We start from the raw sequence: 22,705 nt of genomic DNA, 5'->3' as shown, positions 1-22,705 counted from the left end.
CTATCAGGATAGATAAGTCGCTGGGACCAGATGGGATATACCCCAGGATACTGTGGGAGGCGAGGGAAGAGATTGCAGAGCCCCTGGCGATGATCTTTGCGTCGTCAATGGAGACGGGAGAGGTTCCGGAAGATTGGAGGATTGCGGATGTAGTTCCTATTTTCAAGAAAGGGAACAGGGACAGCCCGGGAAATTACCGACCGGTGAGTCTGACCTCAGTGGTTGGTAAGCTGATGGAGAGGCTTCTGAGGGACAAGATTTACGAGCATTTGGAGAGGTTTGACATGATCAGGAATAGTCAGCATGGACTTGTCAAGGGCAGGTTGTGCCTTACGAGCCTCGTTGAGTTCTTCGATAATATGACTGAACACGTTGACGAAGGAAGTGCCGTGGACGTGGTGTACATGGACTTCAGCAAGGCGTTTGATAAGGTCCCCCATGCAAGACTTCTTGAGAAGGTGAGAGGGCATGGGATCCAAGGGGCTTTGGCCTTGTGGATCCAGAACTGGCTTGCCTGCAGAAGGCAGAGAGTGGTTGTGGATGGGTCTTTTTCTGAATGGAGGTCAGTCACCAGTGGAGTGCCCCAGGGATCTGTTCTAGGACCCTTGCTGTTTGTCATTTTCATAAATGACCTGGATGAGGAAGTGGAGGGATGGGTAAGTAAGTTTGCTGATGACACGAAGGTCGGTGGTGTTGTGGATGGTCTGGAAGGATGTCAGAAGTTGCAGCAGGACATAAATAGGATGCAGGACTGGGCGGAGAAGTGGCAGATGGACCTCAACGCGGATAAATGCGTAGTCGTCCATTTTGGCAGAACCAACGGGATGAACGAGTACACTATCAAGGGCAAGAGTCTTAGTAGTGTTGAAGAGCAGAAGGATCTTGGGGTCCGGATCCACAGGACTCTTAAATCGGCCTCGCAGGTGGAGGATGTGGTCAAGAAGGCGTATGGTGTACTGGCCTTCATTAATCGAGGGATTGAGTTTAGGAGTCGGGAGGTAATGCTGCAACTTTATAAGACCCTTGTCAGGCCTCATTTGGAGTACTGTGCGCAGTTCTGGTCGCCTCACTATAGGAAAGACGTAGAAGCTATTGAAAGGGTACAGAGGAGATTTACAAGGATGTTGCCTGGACTGGGAGGCATGCCTTATGAAGTTAGGTTGAGGGAGCTGGGACTCTTTTCCCTGGAGAGACGAAGGTTGAGAGGCGACCTGATAGAAGTTTATAAAATGTTGAGAGGAATAGATAGGGTGGATTCTCAGAGGCTATTTCCCCGGGTTGAAATGGTTGCTACGAGAGGACACAGATTGAAGGTGCGGGGAGGAAAGTACAGAAGTGATGTTAGGGGTAAGTTTTTCACTCAGAGGGTGGTGAGTGAATGGAATCGGCTGCTGTCAGTGGTGGTGGTGGTGAACTCGCTGGGGTCTTTTAAAAGACTTCTGGATGAGTATATGGGATTTAATGGGATTGGGGGTGATAGATAGGTCTATGGATTGGTAGGTGTTGATGTGATCGGCGCAACTTGTGGGCCGAAGGGCCTGTTTGTGCTGTAGTGTTCTATGTTATACGTCTCTATAAGATCCCCCCTCATCCTGCTAAACTTCAACGAGTACAGACCCAGTCTATTTGGTCTCTCTTCCCTGGGTCACTCCACTGGTGACTGACCTCCATAAGATAATGAAGGGGATGGATAGGGTAGAGGTAGAGAGATTCTTCCCGCTTAGAAAGGATAGCAGGACTCGAGGGCACAGCCTTAAGACAAGGGGGGGGGGGGTCAGTTTAGATCGGAGTTGAGGAGGAACTTCTTCACTCGAAGGGTGGTGAATCTGTGGAATTCTCTGCCCGTTGAAGTGGTGGACGCTACCTCGCTAAATATATTTAAGTCACGGGCAGATAGGTTTTTGATAGACAAGGGAATTAAGGGTTATGGTGAGAAAGCGGGAAAGTGGAACTGATCCACTTCAGATCAGCCATGATCTCATTGAATGGCAGGGCAGGCTTGAAGGGCTAGATGGCCTACTCTTTATCTCATGTAAGGACGTGTGGGATAGAAGGAAATTTGGCCAATTGGATAAGTAATTGGCTGTCTCGTAGAAGACAGAGGATGGTGGTGGAAGGAAAATTTTCAGTCTGGAGGCCAGTTACCAGTGGTGTACCACAGGAGTCAGTTCTGGGTCCCATGCTATTTGTGATTTCTATCAATGACTTGGAAGAGGGGGCTGAAGGGTGGCTTAGTAAATTTGCTGATGACACCAAGATTGGTGGACTAGTGGAAGAGGTGGAGGACTCTTGCAGGCTGCAGAGAGACATTGATGGGATGCAGAGCTGGGCCGATAAGTGCGAGGTGATTCATTTCGGTAGGAGAAATTTGAATGCGGATTACAGGGCCAACGGCAGGGTTCTGAGAATGTGGAGGAACAGAGAGATCGTGGGGTTCATATCCACAGATCCCTGAAGATTGCTACTCAAGTGGATAGAGCCATAAAGAAGGCTTATCGTGTGTTAGCATTTATTAGCAGGGGGTTTAAGTTTGAGCCGTGGGGTTATGCTGCAACTATACTGGACATTGGTGAGACCACATTTGGAATATTATGTTCAGTTCTGGTTGCCTCACTGTAAGAAGGATGTGGAGGCATTGGAGAGAGTGCAGAGGAGATTTATCAGGATGCTGCCTGGTTTGGAGGGTAGATCTTATGAGGAAAGGTTGAGGGAGCTGGGGCTTTTCTCTTTAGAGCAGAAGAGGATGAGAGGTGACTATTTTTAGTAGAGATTTATAAGATGATGAAGGGGATAGATAGAGTGGACGTGCAGAGACAACTTCCTCGGGTGGATGTAGCTGTTACTAGGGGACATAACTGTGAGATTCATGGTGGGAGATATCGGAGGGATGTCCGAGGTAGATTCTTCACCCAGAGTGGTTGGGGTGTGGAATACACTGCCTGCTGTGATAGCGGAGTTGGACATTTCAGGAACTTTCAAGCAGTTATTGGATAGCCACATGGAGCACACCAGAAAGATAGGGAGTGGGATAGCTTGATCTTGAGTTTGGACGTAGCTCGGCACAACATCAGGGGCCAAAGGGCGTGTACGGTGCTGTACTGTTCTATACTAAGCCCTACTTCAGAAGTGTAGTGGGGGAAATGGGAACCCCTGTTTTATAAGACTATTAAACAAAGTATATTAGGGATCATAGTGTGCCTTATTTATTGAAGGTATCACAATATGCCACAGTTATATGCTATGAAGATATTGTCTATGTAAGCACAAATATAACAATTTTTTGGACAAATATTATAGATTTAAACTGTATTTTTGTATTTTCTTGTGAACTTTGACCAGCAAGCAGTTTTTCACTTGGCATAATGGGAAATAGGTTTAAGCAGACAGACTGTATTCTTTTGGAATAAAGAAATATAGAGTAATATATCCAATTATCAGAAGTAGGCTAGGCAGCTGTAGTAGCAAGGCTTTTGAAATGAATGGAAGGGTTACATAGAACACTACAGCACAAACAGGCCCTTTGGCCCACGAGTTGCGCCGATCACATCAACACCTACCAATCTATAGACCTATCTATAACCCCCAATCCCATAAAACCCCATATACTCATCCAGAAGTCTTTTAAAAGACCCCAGCGAGTTCGCCTCCACCACCACTGACGGCAGCCGATTCCATTCACTCACCACCCTCTGAGTGAAAAACTTACCCCTAACATCACTTCTGTACTTGCCTCCCCGCACCTTCAATCTGTGTCCTCTCGTAGCGACCATTTCAACCCGGGGAAATAGCCTCTGAGAATCCACCCTATCTATTCCTCTCAACATTTTATAAACTTCTATCTTGCCGCCTCTCAATCTCGATTAATGGTTCTGCTTCTAGCTGTAATATTAACTGCAATGTAGCCTCTACTGAGAAAGGGGCAAGGAAACAGGGTTCAGTTGACCAATGAATTCCTAATCCTCTCGAGGATAGAATGCTAATTGCCAAAGTAAACGAAATGTATTAATGTAATTGGATCATCCAGTTTGGATGACAGATGGGGCGGGCAGATCAAATCTTCAGAAACATTTAACTGTTGTGCTTATGTGATGTAACGTCAGAGAGAGGCTAGAATCCTCTGACCATCTCTCTCCCACTGACTCCACTTGATGCTCAGTAAGAAGTCTCACAACACCAGGTTAAAGTCCAGCAGGTTTATTTGGTAGCACTTGATGCTGCCAGGAAGCCTGTGGAAGTGGTGTGCTGTCAGCAGGACTGGTACATCCCTCCAGTGTGAATAGCCGGAAAGTTCCAGCTTTGATATTTAGATGAAATTTATGTATTTTTAGTTACAGTAAATAAAAACTTGGAATCATTAGAAAAATTACAGCAAAGGAGGAGGCCATTTGGTCCATCTTGATCTTGTAAGCCCAAACGCAGCTAGGTGTTCTTTCTAATCCCACCTTTTCAAATAAGTCTTGTTTTCCTCTTCTAATATTTGAAACTGGAGGGACTAGAAGATCCTGCTGCTGGCCAATGGCACATGAAAAGGGAGAGCAGAGAATACCACCTGTATTTAACTTGAGGGCTACTATTAATTTGATCTTTGTGTTTTCCCAGTTGGCTTTGAGTTCTGGAAACAGCTTTGTGCAGAACATGGTATAAGCCCTGAAGGGATTGTTGAAGAATTTGCCACTGAGGGCACTGACAGAAAGGATGTCTTCTTCTACCAGGTATGGCTACCAGTCACCACCTCACTCTACATCATGCAAAGAGCAATGGAATGCTTTTGGTAGCCTCTGCTTCTCTTCCCATTCCTACACAGTCAACTCTGGTATCCTCAATAGATCTACTCTTGACTCCTCTTACTTCTCAGCAACATCCAAAAACACAAGACTAGGTTGCTCATATACAGCCAGCAATATCTCTCTTGTGCTCTCCACTGTCACTAAATTGATAGACTGCTTGTTTGATGTCCATTCCTCAATGATCAGAAGTTTTCCTCAATTAGGAACAATAGACTTGAAGATATTATCTTGTGTCCCTGCCACAGACTTTGCAATTTTACCTTCAATTCTACCTTTGGCCACTGAGGAACCGGGCTATTCACCAACACGGAGTCCTAATTAACCTCTGTGAGATTTCAATTACATAGTTACACCCTAAGTAAGATCACCTACTTCCACCTCCTGTAACATGACCGGAGTCCATCCTACCAGCCAGCTCCCCACTCCCGCCCGCCTGCCAGCCACCTCCCTTCTCCTGCCCACCCGTCCCCTCCACGCTTCTCTGACCCCTCCCTGACACCCAATGTAGAGGTTTTCAGTATGGGTTTTTTGCTTCAGTTTCCATTTGAACTAATTTGCATTTTGACAAATGTAATTTTTCTTATGACAGTGTTTTACAATGCAATTTTATCATCCATTGTGCCTTAAAAATGTTTTTATTGTTGAGTGGTAACCTAGCACAGTTTCATTAGTACAGCTAAAATGGGTTTATGACAAATATATAAGTATGTGTAATCAGATTAGTCCTGTGAGTAGTCCAATTTGAAATAACTGAAAAAGGCATATCATACTATTTAATAATTCCATTGGTGTGAAGTGATCAGTTTCTTAATAAATTACTAAAGAATTAAAGCCTATAAACATGCTTATTGTATCCTTGTGCCCAAAATAAGCAACTTAATTTATAGAGCCTTCTCAAAGGACGACAAGCAAGCACAATCAGTGGAAACTCTCCAAAATGATTCATGCTGCCGGGGAATGGGTCCTGTTTTGTGGACAAGGCCAGCGTCCAACACATTCTTTTTAAGCTAGCACAAAAGTCTTAATGCTGAACCTAATTCAATTTAAAACTCCATAAACTTCTGTACTAATTCAAGTAAAGGACACAACCTAGGGGAAATTCACCCATATTTCCTGAGCTAACCTCAACAATGAGTTGGAAAATGATGGCTTCAATCTTTAGATTGCTATTGCAAGGTAAATATGTTAAGGCCCCTTGGGTCCTATACTGTAAATAAAATTTGAGATCTGACTCTCACCAGACTCAAGTTTGTTCACTAATTTATGTACTTATACTTCAGCAACATAATTAGGTGTCTGGAATAAGTTTGTCACAGTAATAGCTATTCTGGATTGCTAGCACAGACACTTAATACAATTTTAAATGAACATTTTATATCTGGCTTTAGATTTTTTTCTGTTTAATAACTTCATTTGTCACAATTTAGAATCCTGAGATTCTGTGAAATAATCACAAGCCTCTTTTCAAATTTGGTTTCTTCCTTCTACCTCAAGTTTACTTGGAAGTGTGAGGACTATCAAAATGGATTGCTTAGGCAAGTTTTGTAGCAAATCGGATAGCAAAGTTATGAAAATTGACATGGCCACAGGAATGTTCAAATTCTTCCTTCGTATAGATTAGGAAAAGTAGACCACTTGGCCTCTTGAGCATGCTCCGCCATTCAGAAAAATCATGGCCAATCTGACTGTAGCCTCAAATTTAATACCTTTCACCTCTTTGCTTATCATTGTTCTAGCTACCCCTGCTGTAAAAATATTCAATAATATATTCTGCTATTCAATAATACACTTTGCTTCCATTGCCTTTGGAGGAAGGGAATTCCAAAGATTCACCCTCTGAGAGAAATAAAATTCTCCTCATCTCTGTCTTATATTCTTAAACTGTGACCCCTAGTTCTAGAACCACCCGGGTGAGGAAACAATCTTTCCATATCCATCCTGCCGATAACCTCCCAAGATATTGGAAGTTTCAGTCAAGTTGTCTACTGCTCTTTTAAATTTAAGTGTATACAAGCTTAATCTGACTAAACCTTCCTCAAAAACCAACCCTCCCATTTCAGGTATTAGATGTCTGAACTGCTTCCAATGCATTAACGTCCTCCCTTAAATTGACCAATACGTGCACAGTATTCCAGATGTAGTCTCACCAATGCCTGCTATAACTGAAGCATAACCTCCCTACTTTTGTATTCAAATCTTTTACATAAATGTGTTAAACTAAGCCAGGTCTGCCATTAAGATGGCAGACGTGTGAGTTCCAATTCTTTTGTTGAAATAAGCAATTAAATTGAAAGGGCTAGATTTCAATTTTTTTTGAGTTAAACAATTAATTTAAAGTAAATAAACTGAGGGACCATTGAATTCTATAGTACAGAAGGAGGCCATTTGGCCCATCAAGTCTGCGTCGACAACAATCTCATCCTGCCCCTGTAATCTCACATATTTACTCTGGTAATCCCCTTGAAACGAGGGTCAATTTAGCATGGCCAATCAATCTAATCCACACATCTTTGGACTGAGGGGGGAAACTGGAGCACCCAGAGGAAACCCACGCAGACGCGGGGAGAATGTGCAAACTCCACGCAGACGCGGGGAGAATGTGCAAACTCCACGCAGACGCGGGGAGAATGTGCAAACTCCACGCAGACGCGGGGAGAATGTGCAAACTCCACGCAGACGCGGGGAGAATGTGCAAACTCCACGCAGACGCGGGGAGAATGTGCAAACTCCACGCAGACGCGGGGAGAATGTGCAAACTCCACGCAGACGCGGGGAGAACGTGCAAACTCCACGCAGACGCGGGGAGAATGTGCAAACTCCACGCAGACACTGGCCCAAGCTGGGAATCGGACCCTGGTCCCTGGCGCTGTGAGGCAGCAGTGCTAACCACTGTGCCACTGTGCTGCCCGGATAAAGAAGGACCTGCCTGAAACACAAACAAGTCACAAATGAAACTTAAAACATTAAAGCAAAAGGCGATTAAAGAGGTCGATAAGGCAATCTGTCCCTGCAGTCCCAAGATGTACGAAGGCCTCAATGGTCTTTGTGCCCTCAGCAGGGGCACCTGGCCATGAATATAACCTTGGTAGAGGGACAAATAATCAGGTCAGATGACCCCCTTGATTGCCTATTAATGGCAAGTTTGGCAGGATGTGGAGATGCTGGCGTTGGATTGAGGTAAACACAGTAAGAAGTCTGACAACACCAGGTTTCAGTCCAACCAATTTATTTGATAGTAAACTCACAAGCTTTTGGGAACTCTCCATTCACCTGACGAAGGGCAAACCCCGAAAGCTTGTGAGTATACTATCAAATAAATTGGTTGGACTTAAACCTGGTGTTGTCAGACGTCTTACTAAGTTTGGCAGGCCCAGGACCAGGTTCACGAGGAAGTCCTTCTCCTTCTCTGCTCTCCTCTGCACCAGGTGCCCATAGATCAGGAATGTGTAAACAAAACTGTAACAGCGGGTTTTTTTAAGAAACTGAAAAGGCAGTGCAGCCTAAAACAACCTATACAAACGTGGTTCACGAACTCATGACTGCAAAAAGGGCAGGTTTCTTGGGAGTCCCTGAATCAGTGCAACCTTCAGTTGTATGGAACTGCTGAATGCAACACCTTCTACCCCAGGTCCATTTCAGGCGGCTGGCAGAGTGACAGGTTGAGGCTGCCAGGATAACCAGAGTCAGTGACTTGCTGGGTGTGAAGGAGTAGGCCAGATGGTGCTCCATGAGTTGGTTCATCATGCGGTGGTGAGCTTCAAGCTCGCAACCGATACCATCCACACCTCAAAACGGTCATGCTGGGATCCAAGTGTTACTCGTAGTCTTGAGGCAGCACAGCTGTGTGGTGGACACCTGTCTGAACGATTTTACATTGGCTCCAAACATGAATCCTCTCCCTCACCGAAATGCCCTCCATGCCTGTTGTCACTGCGTGAAAGGGCTTCCTGTATGCACTGCTGCTTTACATCCTTCACTTCCTTCCCCTTGCTCATTGCACAGATGTGCCTTGATATTCTGTGGGACAGCAGAGGTCCCCAGTGAAGGTCCCTACATGGAAGGGTTTTCAACCTTAAAATGGTGTTGGTGGAGGAGTGGTTTTCTGAGCAACGGAACCATGATATCAGTTGCTACTACAAATGGAAGGAGCCATGGCACAAGGCAACTGTATCCCAGATTTTGAGAAGGTCCTGGTAAAACACAGGCAATGCCTGCAAGGAGTTGCCAGGATTCCTTAGGCCTACGAATAGGAACTGCATATCATAATTCAGGCTGTGCACCATGTAGGTTACAGGAGACTACCTGCCAACAGGTGAGCTAATGTGATGAGTTTACTGTGAATTGCACTTCCTTGTCAAGGGAGAACTCTAGTTTCAGAAATTATCAGAGAGTGCATTTGCAGTTGTACTTTGGACATGCTAGTATAGCATTTAGTGTACTGGACTAGCAACCTGGAGATTTTGAGTTCAAACTCCACCTACACTTCTTTGGCGATCACTCGCTAACGAGCATAATTGTCCACCTAAGAAACTTTGTATTGCTGGCCATGGGTTCTGTGAAACTTTGCATGGGCTGATAACAGCCTGATCCTAGAGCCACATCTTTGACCACACACCTGGCAGGTGTTTCTGGGGGATGGGTTTGATCCTTGAACTCTAGATTGCTGGTATTCCTTTCTCGGGCTCCTTTTTTTTGGGCTCCCTCTTGCTGTTGGGATTCTTAAAAAATTGTGTCCCGTCAATCAGGAGACTCCTCCAAGTAGGCCTCTTCTGAGCAAAGGTCTCCCAGGCATTGACGCCTATGTTACATTTCTTGAGCTAACCTTCAGGATGTCTTTGAAGCACTTTTTGTCCTGTTGGTCTGGAGCCTTCCGTGAGCTGGACGAAGATCAGTTGCTTTGGCAGTCAGGATTCTGATAATCTAGGTAAATGTCTGGCCCAGTGGAGTTGGTTTTGCGTGATCATGGCCTTGATGCTGGTGCTCTTGACTCCTTCAAGGATGCTGATGTTAGTACATCTGTCTGTCCAGCTGATATGGAGAATCCGTCTCAGACGACGTTGATGTTGCCTCTCCAGACCTTAGAGGTGACATTTGTTAGTTGTCCAAGTTCCTAAGCCAAATAGAAGAGTTGGGAGGATGCCTGCCTTGTACACGAGGATCTTGGTGTCAGCGTGAACGTCACGGTCATCCTTAGGCTTCTGAAGGCGCCGCTCGCAGATGGGATACAATGTTGAATCTCCACATAGGTAGCAACCTTAGAAGGGACATGGCTCTCTTGGAAGGGTTTCTTTATTGATCTTGATTTAGGAAGAGACGGGATCTTTCCTGGAGCAGGTTGGTAAAGGAGGCTGACATCAATTCTTCAGTATGCTTCCGTGAAGGTGTCAAACATACCTTTGAGATTTTCTCCTGAGAGTGTGGAGATGGTAATGTCATTCACTTACTGAAGTTGCACAAATGATGTCAGTGTCATTTTCTTGGATTTCAACTGGTTGAGGTTGAAAAACTTTCTGTCCATCTTGTACTTGATCATTCCACTCCACCATGAAGCTTGTTCTTCATAAGATTTCTTAGGAGGCTAAGGAAATTTGGCATGTCCACTGTGACTCTCATCAACTTTACAGATGCAACATAGAATTACATTCTCCTGGTTGTATCGCAGCTTAGTATGGATCCTCCTCTGTCGGAGACCGCAAAATGGTCATGAACGTAGCCCGGTCCATCACGCAAACCAGCCTCCCATCCATTGACTCTGTCTACACTTGCTGTTGCCTCAGAAAAGCAGCCACATAATCAAGGACCCCATGCGTCCCGGATATACACTCTTCCACCTTCTTCCGCCAGGGGGAAAAAAGATACAAAAGTTTGGGGACACGTACCAACCAACTCAAGAACAGCTTCTTCCCTTCTGCCATCAGATTTTTGCATGGACTTGCCTCGTATTAAGTTGATCTTTCTCTATACCCTAGCTTTGACTTTAATACTACATTCTGCACTCTCTCTCCTTTCCTTCTCTATGTATTGTATGCTTTGTCTGTACAGCGTGAAAGGAACTGTTCACTGTATACTAATACATGTGACAAATGAAATCAGAAAGGTGAAGGATTACCTGGATAAATGTGTAGTGGTCCATTTTGGCAGGTCCAATGGGACGAAGGAGTATAATATCAAGCGTAAGACTCTTAGCAGTGTAGAGGATCGGAAGGACCTTGGGGTCCGGGTCCATAGGACTCTTAAATCGGCCTCACAGGTGGAGGATGTGGTCAAGAAGGCGTACGATGTACTAGCTTTCATTAATCGAGGGATTGAGTTTAGGAGTCGGGAGATAATGCTGCAGCTTTATAAGACCCTAGTCAGACCCAACTTGGAGTACAGTGTGCAGTTGTGGTCATCTCATTACAGGAGGGATGTGGAAGCTATTGAAAGGATGCAGAGGAGATTTACAAGGATGTTGCCTGGATTGGGTGGCATGCCTTATGAGGATAGGTTGAGGGAGCTAGGTCTTTTCTCCCTGGAGAGATGAAGGATGAGAGGTGACCTGATAGAGGTTTATAAGATGTTGAGAGGTATAGATCGGGTGGATTCTCAGAGGCTATTTCCCAGGGCTGAAATGGTTGCTATGAGAGGACACAGGTTTAAGCTGTTGGGGAGTAGGTACAGAGGAGATGTCAGGGGTAAGTTTTTCACTCACGAGTGGAATCAGCTGCCGTCAGTGGTGGTGGAGGTGAACTCGTTGGGGTCTTTTTAAGAGATTTCTGGATGAGTACATGGGATTTAATGGGATTGAGGGTTATAGGTAGGCCTAGTAGGTAGGGATATGATCAGCACAACTTGTGGGCCGAAGGACCTGTTTGTGCTGCAGTTTTCTATGTTCTATGATTGTGGTGGTGAAGATGGAGAAAAGGGTGGGGGGGTGGGTCGCGTTGGGGGATGATGACGCATCTCTGCTTGACTCCTCTTTTAACCTCGAATGTTTATATCTTATTTCCGTTGGTAAAAACTGTTACGAATATCTTGTTATGGAGGAGCTGGAGGATGTTGGTGAACAGCCGGCCTTTGACATGATCTTCCATAGCATTCCCTGATTGACGGAGTCAAAAGCCTTGATCAGATCAATGAAAGCCATGTAGAGTTGTCGATGTTGCTCCTGGTACTTCCCTTGAAGGAGTTGAATGGTGAAAATCAGATCCGCTGTTTCACAGTTTGATCAAAAGCCACACTGGCTTTCTGGAAGGATTACTTCAGACTGGGAGAAGGCGGCTTGCAAAGATTCAGGTGATGGAGAGTAGGGAGGTTGCTCAGTAGTTCCCTCAGTCAGTTTTGTCTCCCTTCTTGAAGATGGTGGCAATGACGGCATCCCTGAAGTTAGCAAAATTTATTCTCTGTCCCAGTTTTTCAGGGACAGATGTTGGAGATGATGGGTTATCTCCACTGGAATCCCATCCACTCTTATAGCTTTTCCATTCTTCACATGTTTAATGGCAGTTTCAACTTCATCTATGTTTGATGGAAGTCCAGAATCATCATTGGGGAGTTGGGGGATTTCCTCAAGTATGCCCTTATCTGTGATTTGTATCATGCTTTAGGAGTTCTATGAAGTGTTCCCTCCATCAAAGGCTGATGTTTCCTCTGCCTCTGAAGAGGATTTCATCCTTACTTCACACTGGTTTGAGGCCTAGGGTGTACGTTCTAATATTGCCTTGGTGGCACTGAAGAAGCCCCAGGTGTTCTGCTTGTTGGTGAAGAGTTGCAGCTCCTTAACTTTCTCAGTCCACCATTGCTTCCTGATTTCCTTAGTTATTCTTTGTACCTCTGCCTTTGTGGATTGATGAGCTCTCCTCTTTGCCTCGCTAATTATGTTGCTTTGCCAGGTGCGGAAAGCTTTCCTCTTCTTTTCATTGAGGCTTCGGATGAAGTTGTCATTTTCATCGAACCAGTCTTGGTGTTTCCTAGTCTTGTAGCCAGTGGTTTCTTCACAGCTTGAGATTGGCATGTTAGTGTAGCAGTTATTGTATTGGATTAGCAACCTGGAGGTTCATGGTAAATTATGATAAAAAACAGAAAATGCTAGAAAATCTCAGCAGGTCTGACAGCATGTGTTGAGAGAGAATGGAGCCAATGTTTCAAGTCTGGATGATCCTTTGTCAGAGCTATGTGTGAGGAAAATTTGAAAAGATTTATACCGTGATGGTGGGGGATAGGTGCTGAAATTGGATAAAGGGAATGAAGATGAGGAAGGCTGAAAGATAGGCTAAAAGTGTCCATCAAGAGATCAGAATGTGTGAATGGCAGAACAGACTGTTAAGGCAGTTCCACTGAAGGAGGGAGGTGGAGGGCAAGAAGGAGAGCGGGAATGGAGATGTGGAAAAATGGAAATGAGAGAAAAGGATGATAAAATGAATGAATGAGCTGAAAAAAAAGCATAAAATAAATGGAAATGGTGTGAAGATGGAGGGTGGAGTTCATGCTCTGTAGAAATATAGAAACATAGAACAGTACAGCACAGAACAGGCTCTTCGGCCCTCAATGTTGTGTCGAGCTATGTCTAAACCCAAGATCAAGCTACCCCACTCCCTATCATTCTGGTGTGCTCCATGTGTTTATCCAATACCTGCTTGAAAGTTCCTAAAGTGTCCGACTCCACTATCACAGCAGGCAGTGCATTCCACACCCAACCACTCTGAGTAAAGGACCTACCTCGGACATCTCTCCTATGTTTCCCTCCATGAACCTTATAGTTACGCCCCCTAGTAACAGCTACATCCACCCAAGGAAATAGTCTCTGAACGTCCATATTGGCCCAGTCGGAAGCTTAAGTGTTATTTCTCTAGATTGGGATTCACTAGAACATTGCAAAAGGCCAAGGGCAGACATGTGGACAGGAGAGCAGGGTGGTGTGTTGAAGTGGCAAGTGATAGGAAGGTCTGGATCCTGCTTATGGATGGACTGAAAGTGTTCAGCAAAGTGGTCACCCAATGTATGTTTGGTCTCTCTGATGTAGAATAGACTGCGATGGGAGCAGTGAATGCAGTAGATCAGATTATGAAATGGTAGAACATAGAAAAACTACAGCATAAACAGGCCCTTCGGCCTACAAGTTGCGCCAATCATATGGCTACCTACTACGCTTACCTATAACCCTCAATCCTATTAAGTCCCATGTACTCATCCAGAAGTCTCTTAAAAGACCGCATCGAATTTGCCTCCACCACCACCGACGGCAGCCGATTCCACTCACCCACCACCCTCTGAGTGGAAAACTTACCTCTGACATCTCCTCTGTACCTACTCCCCAGCACCTTAAACCTGTGTCCTCTCGTAGCAACCATTTTAGCCCTGGGAAAAAGCCTCTGAGAATCCACCTGATGTATACCTCTCCACATCTTATGCACTGGTGTTTAATAACTCCAGTTAATTCTGAGAAAGCAGAAAAATGTGACCACATGTTGCAAAAATAACCCATTCTGGCTCATAAATGATTCTAGACCAATGCTACGTATTTGCCTTGTAATCCTCTTGCACAGTACCTCTGCTTAGAAAATTTTACCAACCTCAAAAGTAATTTTCAAAATATATAGAATCATAGAATCCCTATAGTGGCCATTCAGCCCATCGACTGCACTGACAACAATCCTCCCACTAATCCCTCAAACCTACTTGGGACACTAAGGGGCAATTTAGCACGGCCAGTCAACCTAACCTGCACATCTTTGGACTGTGGGAGGAAACCTAGTTGTTTTTGCAAAAATATTCATATTGCATCTGATTCTCCTTTATGATTTAACGTATGGTAAGTTTAATGTATGTTTGTTTAGGCAGATGATGAGCATTATATCCCAAGGGCTGTGCTATTGGACTTGGAACCACGTGTAATTCATTCTATCCTGAATTCACCATATGCCAACCTGTATAATCCAGAGAATATCTACCTATCAGAGCATGGAGGAGGTGCAGGCAACAACTGGGCAAGTGGCTATTCTCAGGTGGGTTTTGCTTAAAATGGTAAGAAAACTACAATAGAAGCAAGCCATTCAAACAAACCAATCCTATTCATGTTTACCCTCCACATGAACAAATGATTCTGATTACATTTGGCCACCCTGTTCAACATCTCAGCAGCTTTTCCTTCTCTGTGGGTGAGTTTTTCCCGTCCTTTGCTCTAAATCTCTTGCTTCTAATTTAGTAGTTGTGTCCTGTTGTCCTGGACACCTCAGTCAGTGTAGAATAGTCTTCTAGCGACCCTGTTTAGTTCCTTAATTTGCCCTGTAATATGCATTCTGCTAAAAGTCTTCTCTATTTAAATTTCCTCCTTTCACGTAGCTTCCTTATGAAGGATTGTACTTTTGGCAAAGACTTAATATCCTCACTAGTGTGTAGCCCAACATTGCTCACCATATTTATTCTGAGATTTTAATGTTTTACTTTGGCTTATCATTATCTTTTGAATTTTAAATTCAGTATTTCTTGATATTTGTTGTGCTCTTATTAGAAATATATAATTCTATTTGTTTTACAACCTTTTTCAACTTTAACTTTATTTAATGTTCTGTGAGCTTATTCCCCTAAATCCTATTGCCCTTCCCTAACATGAGACTTTATCCATTCACATGAATCTGTCCCTCTGAGTTCTTCTGTAGAACTCTCTGAATTGCATGATTCATGATACATCTGATGGAGACCACCAATTGGGTTGTATGTGTTGTATTTGCTTGGCATCCATTCTTTTTTTTATAAGTGGGTGTGTCTAACTATTATGGTCCATCAGCTCTCAAGTGAGAGAAATCCTTTATTTTTAAGAGTTGTGATCATGTCTGTTCTTTTTGCTCTGAATAGGGTGAGAAAATCCATGAGGATATATTTGATATTATTGACCGAGAGGCTGATGGCAGCGACAGTTTGGAGGTAAGTTCCTGCTTTTAATCTATTTTAGATACTCCATTGAACTTTGCGCAACAATGCGGAATAAGTTGTAGGGTTTATTGGCAATCCTAGAAACCCTACAATGCAGAAACAGGCCATTCAGCCCATCGAGCCTGCAGCAACCACAATCCCACCCAGGCCCTACCCCAATATCCTGACATATTTACCTGCTAATCTCTCTAATCTATGCATCTCAGGACATTCAGGGGCAATTTTAACATGGCCAATCAATCTAACCTGCACATCTTTGAATTGTGGGTGGAAACCCATGCAGACATGAGGAGAATGTGCAAACTCCACACAGACAGTGACCCAAGCCCGGAATCAAACCCAGGTCCCTGGAGCTATGAAGCAACAGTGTTAACCACTGTGCTACTGTGCCGCCCTCACCGGTTACCTGTTTTTAACATTTCAATTAACCACAGTAATTTTGTTCTTGGATCCTTTAAAGATGGGACCAAAATGCTAAGTGGTGTGTGAGTTATGGGAAGGCTGTTGCTTTGTAAACACTAATCTGTCTTTATGATTGAGTATATAGAATCTCTACCCAAGTCAACCAAAACCCTTCAAATCTATTAAACCTTATGGTACAGTATAATAAGGCAAAATACTATTTATTTGACTTATTTGAGAGATAGAACAAAGAAAACATAGAAAACTGCAGCACAAACAGGCCCTTCGGCCCACAAGTTGCGCTGATCATATCCCTACCTACTAGGCCTACCTATAACCCTCAATCCCATTAAATCCCATGTACTCATCCAGAAGTCTCTTAAAAGACCCCAACAAGTTCACCTCCACCACCACTGACGGCAGCCGATTCCACTCACCCACCACCCTCTGAGTGAAAAACTTACCCCTGACATCATCTCTGTACCTACTCCCCAGCAGCTTAAACCTGTGTCCTCTCGTAGCGACCATTTCAGCCCTGGGAAATAGCGTCTGAGAATCCACCCGATCTATACCTCTCAACATCTTATAAACATCTTATAAACCTCTATCAGGTCACCTCTTATCCTTCGTCTCTCCAGGGAGAAAAGACCTAGCTCCCTCAACCTATCCTCATAAGGCATGTCACCCAATCCAGGCAACATCCTTGTAAATGATATTGGGCATATAAGCACATGGTCGAGTCACTAGGAAAATGGTCAGCTCCTCTTTGGTTTAACACATGTTTTCTAACAGAAGCCTGAACCTTATGATTTTGAGAATGACAAACGTCTTGACTTCAGTTTGCACTGTTTTTGACTTGAGCCATTTATAACACGGTACTTTGAGCACATAACTGGTGTAGAATGTCTGAATTAAGTTTATTGCATTTGTTACAGTGTTCTGTATTTTCTGTATTAAGATACTGTATGAATCTGCTCAAGCTGCAGTAGTGTGCACCAGCTGGACAGCACAATTTTTATTTTAGTCAAGTGAAGGATGTGGGCATTTATTGCGTGTCTTTAATTACCCTTGAAAAGGTTGTGATAAGCCACTTTCTTGAACCATTGCAGTCCATGTGCATATCCACAGTGCTGTTAGGGAGGGAGTTCCAGAACTGCTTCAGTGACAGTGGGGTCAGGTACTGAGTAGTCCTGGCAGAACCCAAACTGAGTATTAGTGAGCAAGCTATTGTGTGTAAGTAATGCCATTTAGGAGCACTGTTGACACTTTACATCACTTTGCTGATGATCAAAGTTGAAGTTGGTTTATTTTTGTCACATGTATTGGGATACAGTAAGAAGTATTGTTTCTTGTGCATATAGAGACAAAACATGCCATTCATAGAGTACATTGGGAAGAAGGAAAGCAGAGGCAGCAGAATATGGTGTTACAGCCATAGCTAGGGTGTAGAAAAGATCAGCTTAATAAAAGGTGTGTCCATTTATAAGAGTTGAATGATGGGATGGTAATTGGTTGGGTTGGATTTGTCCTATTTTTTATGTACATTGCATTTATTTGATACTTGGGAAGGACAGGAAGGAAAGCAGAGGAGGTGAAATTATGCGTAATATAAGGGATGAATTTGTCTGTTTGGATGGAGCGAAGACTACAAGATGTTGGAGCAGAAGTAGGTTTTTTGGCCCATCGTGTCTGCTTCACCATTCAGTGAGATCTGGGATTTGATCATCCTCAAATCCATTTTACCGGCCTATTCCCTTACTGATTAAAAATCTGTCTATCTCAGCCTTGAACATGTTCAATAACTCAGCCTCTACAGCCCTCTGCAGTAAAGAATTCCACAGACTTACTCCCCCCGAGAAAAGAAATTCCTCCTCATTTCTGTCTTAAATGGGCAGCAGCTTACTGTGACATCATGCTTTCTGGTTCTGAACTTTCTATGGACTGCCTGCAGTGCCAGTATATCTCCCGTTAAGGGGACCAAAACTGTTCACAGAATTCCAGGATGGTTACCTCAGCACTTCACTGTACTGCAAGGCGTACACACACGTACGTACACACACACACACACACACACACACCCCAGCCCCCCCCCCCCCCCCCCCCCCACCTTGCAGACGCTGAAAGGTGCCCTCATAAGAACAGGATATGGCGCTCAATTCAATGATCAACCGTTCCATGGCAAAAAAAACCGCACCGACCCACTCAGACGACAAACACGGGACATGGCGGACAGAGTACCCTTCAACATCCAGTACTTCCCCGGAGCGGAGAAGCTACGACATCTTCTCTGGAGCCTTCAATGTGTCATTGATGAAGATAATCTCCACACTGTCCAATTTTCTTCTTCTTTCCCCTCCCCCATCCTTTTAGAACATAGAACACTACACCACAAACAGGCCCTTCGGCCCACAAGTTGCGTCGATCATATCCGTACCTACCAAGCCATAGAACTATCTGTAACTCCCAATCCCATTAAATCCCATGTACTCATCCAGAAGTCTCTTAAAAGACCCCAACGAGTTCGCCTCTACCACTACCGACGGCAGCCGATTTCACTCACTCACCACCCTCTGAGTGAAAAACTTACCCCTAACATCTCCTCTGTACTTGCTGCCCAGCACCTTAAACCTATGTCCTCTTGTAGCGACCATTTCAGCCTTGGGAAATAGCCTCTGAGAATCCACCCTATCTATTCCTCTCAACATTTTATAAACCTCTATCAGGTCGCCTCTCAACCTTCGTCTCTCCAGGGAGAAGAGACCTAGCTCTCTCAACCTATCTTCATAAGGCATGCCACCCAATCCAGGCAACATCCTTGTAAATCTCCTCTGCAAACTCTCAATAGCTTCCACATCCTTCCTGTAGTGAGGCGACCAGAACTGCGCACGGTACTCCAAGTGGGGTCTGACAAGGGTCTTATAAAGTTGCAGCATTACCTCCCGACTCCTAAACTCAATCCCTCGATTAATGAAGGCCAGTACACCATACGCCTTCTTGACCACATCCTCAACCTGTGAGGCCGATTTAAGAGTCCTATGGACCCGGACCCCAAGATCCTTCTGCTCCTCAACACTGCGAAGAGTTCTACCCTTGATATTATACTCCTTCATCCCATTGGTCCTGCCAAAATGGACGACTACACATTTATCCGCGTTGAAGTCCATCTGCCACTTCTCCGCCCAGTCTTGCATCCCATCTATTTCACGCTGCAACTTCTGATATCCCTCCAGACTATCCACAACACCACCAACCTTTGTATCGTCAGCGAACTTACTAACCCATCCCTCCACTTCCTCATCCAGGTCATTTATGAAGATGACAAACAGCAAGGGTCCTAGATCCAGATCTCTGGGGCACTCCACTGGTGACTGACCTCCATGCGGAAAAAGATCCACCCACAATCATTCTCTGCCTTCTGCAGGCAAGCCAATTCTGGATCCACAAGGCCAAAGCCCCTTGGATCCCATGCCCTCTCACCTTCTTAAGAAGTCTTGCATGGGGGACCTTATCAAACGATTTGCTGAAGTCCATGTAAACCACATCCACCGCTCTTCCTTCGTCAGTGTGTTCAGTCACATTTTCAAAGAACTCAACTAGGCTTGTAAGGCACGACCTGCCCTTGACAAAGCTGTGCTGACTATTTCTGATCATTCTAAACTTCTCTAAATGCTCATAAATCCTGTCCCTCAGTATCTTCTCCATCAACTTACCAACCACTGAGGTCAGACTCGCCGGTCGGTAATTTCCCAGGCTATCCCTGTTCCCTTTCTTGAAAATAGGAGCAACATCCACAATCCTCCAATCCTCTGGAAAATCTCCCATCTCCATCGACTATGCAAAGATCATTGCCAGGGGCTCTGCAGTCACTTCCCTCACCTCCCACAGTAACCTGGGCTACATCCCATCTGGTCCTGGCGACTTGTCTATCTTGATAGAATTTAAAAGTCCCAACACACCTTCTTTCTTAACGTCCACATACTCAATCTTTTCAGACTGCCGCAAACCTGTAGTGCAACCTCCCAGATCACTTTTCACTGTGAATGCCGAGGCAAAGTACTCATTAAGCACCTTTGCCATTTCTTCCGGTTCCACACAGACTTTTCCCCTTTCACCTTTTATAGGTCCAATCCCTTCACATATTTGTAGAATGCCTTGGGATTCTCCTTAATCTTACCCGCCAAGGCCTCTACATGACCCCTTCTGGCTCTCCTAATTTCCTTTTTAAGCTCCTTTCTACAAGCGTTATACTCCTCTAAATCCTTAACGTCTGCTAGCTCTCTGAACCTTTTGTACGCGTTCTTTTCTTCCTGACCAGGTTCATCACAACCTTCGTGCGCCACGGTTCCCGCGACCTACCAAAACCTCCTTGTCTCGCCGGAACGTTGTCGTGCAGAGCTCCAGACAAACATTCCTTGAAAATCCATCACCTTTCTTCAGCACTTTTCCCCAAGAACACCTCCTTCCAGTTTACTCGTCCAGTTTTCTGCCTGATGTCTTCATATTTCCCCTTACTCCAGATGAACACCTTCCTAGCCTGCCTGATCTATCGCTTTCCAATGCTATCGTGAAGGAGATAGAATTATGATCTCCATCCTCGAGGTGCTGTCCCACCGAGAGATCTGACACCTGTCCTAGTTCGTTAGCCAGTACCAGGTCAAGTACAGCCTCTCCTCTCGTAGGCTTATCCACGTGCTGTGTCAGGAAACCCTCCTGAACATACCTAACAAACTCCTCCCCATCCAAACCCCTTACCCTAGGGATATTCCAGTCGATGTTTGGGAAATTAAAGTCTCCCATTACGACAACTCTGTTATTTCTACATCTCTCTAGGATCTGTTTCCCTATCTGCACCTCAACTTCCCTGTCACTATTGGGTGGCCTATAGAAAACACCCAGCAAAGTTATTGACCCCTTGCTGTTCCTAACTTCCACCCACAGAGACCCTGTAGACAGTCCTTCCAAGGCATTCACCTTCTCTGCAGCTATGACACTGTCCCTGATCAACAGTGCCACTCCACCACCTCTTTTGCCTCCCTCCCTGTCCTTCCTGAAACATCTGACATCCAAGTGTCTGTAATGGCCACCACATCACATTCCCAAGCAGCAATCCACGCTCTAAGCTCATCCACTTTATTCACTACAATCCTGGCATTAAAATAGACACACCTCAGACCCTTGGTATGGGCGCTTCCCTTCTCCATCAGCTGTCCAACCTCCCTCTCAGACTGTCTACAGTCCTTCTCTACTTGGGAGCTAACCTCCTTGCTCTCAGTCACGTTCTTAAAATCTCACATTTCAATTTTCCTTTTGTTCTGGTGAAAGGTATCAAAGATGAAATGTTTCCCTCCGATGCTGCCTGACCTATGTGTTTCCAGCATTTTTTGCTTTTTTTAATTTCAGATTTTCAACATCTGCAGTATTTTGAGGCCATGTAAGAACGAGCACATTTTTGGGAATGTTATATGAGCATGGATACCTTACAAGGAATGACAAGTCAAGAAAAATGGGTCATTTGCAGATTTGCAAACTGAAACTAGCAGAATGCCACAAAGATCAATGCCGGGACTTCAACCATTTCCAATTATATTAATGACATGAAGATTGTATTGTAGCCAAGTTTGCTGATATTGCAATGATAGGTAGGATAACAATTAGAAGGACATAAAGAGGCCACAAAAGGATGTGGATAGGTTAAGTGAGTGAGCAAAAAGTTGGTATATTGTGGGAAAATGTGAGCTGTTCCACCTTCAGGAAGGATAGAAACACTCTGTGTGGGATTCTCCCAAAAAAAGAGTTGATTTTGCATAAAAACCAGAGTAAATCCAGCTGGTTTGTCTGGAACTTGTGCGTGTGGAGACTCAATGAGGCTGTGGCGTCCCGCTAAAACAGTGCAGCGGGCTGGGAGAATTGCCTCCGATATTATTTACGTGGACAGAGACTACAGAGCTGAATCTCAAAAATCTAGCTTGCAATTAATTGGGAATGGTGACCTTTACTGCAAGGGAAATAGAGTATAAAAGAAAAGGAGTCTTGCTACAACTGTATAAGACATTGATGAGACTGCGCCCAGGGTACTGTGTATGGTTTTGGTCTCGTTGGGAGGATGGTTATAGGTGTATTGCAAGGGCAAAGAAGGTTCACTTAAGTTGATTCATGAAATGAAGGGTTTGCCTATAAGGAGAGGTTGAACAGACTGAACCTTTAATCATTGGAGTTTAAAAGAATGAGAGGTGATGTTATTGATGTGTATATGATTGATTGGGTTTTGACAGTAGATGGTGAAGGGTATATGAGAAAACCTAGATGTAGGAGCATTGTTTACAAATAAGAGGTTTCCCATTTAAGACCAAAATCAGTCACAGAATTGTTATGGTACAGGCATAGTCTGTTTGACCCATCGTGTCTGCACCGGCTCTCCAAATGAGCATCATAGTGCCATTTCCCCTGCCTTTTCCCCATACCATTGCACATTGCCCCTTTTCAAGCAATCATCTAATGCTCTCTTGAATGCCTTGATTGAACTGCCTCCACCACAACTCCAGGCAGTGTGTCCTAAACCCCAACCAGTTGTGTGAAGAAGTTTTTCTCACCTCACGTTTGCATCT

At 44.5% G+C, this 22,705-nt stretch overlaps 1 protein-coding gene across 1 annotated transcript in view; it reads left to right on the top strand.

Moving 5' to 3' along the window:
• Positions 1-22,705, top strand: part of tubg1 (tubulin, gamma 1) — a 111,561-nt gene that overhangs the window by 22,615 nt on the left and 66,241 nt on the right. Inside the window, exons 2-4 of the mRNA XM_080213751.1 lie at positions 4,600-4,712; positions 14,603-14,770; positions 15,621-15,689. Coding sequence (XP_080069877.1) covers positions 4,600-4,712; positions 14,603-14,770; positions 15,621-15,689 — 350 coding nt within the window. The remainder of the gene's footprint in view (positions 1-4,599; positions 4,713-14,602; positions 14,771-15,620; positions 15,690-22,705) is intronic.

The sequence above is a fragment of the Carcharhinus amblyrhynchos genome, chromosome 27 (assembly GCF_965287045.1).
Source record: "Carcharhinus amblyrhynchos chromosome 27, sCarAmb.v2.hapA, whole genome shotgun sequence".
In the NCBI taxonomy this organism is placed as follows: Eukaryota; Metazoa; Chordata; class Chondrichthyes; order Carcharhiniformes; family Carcharhinidae; genus Carcharhinus; species Carcharhinus amblyrhynchos.
This window is presented reverse-complemented; position numbering and strand designations above follow the sequence as displayed.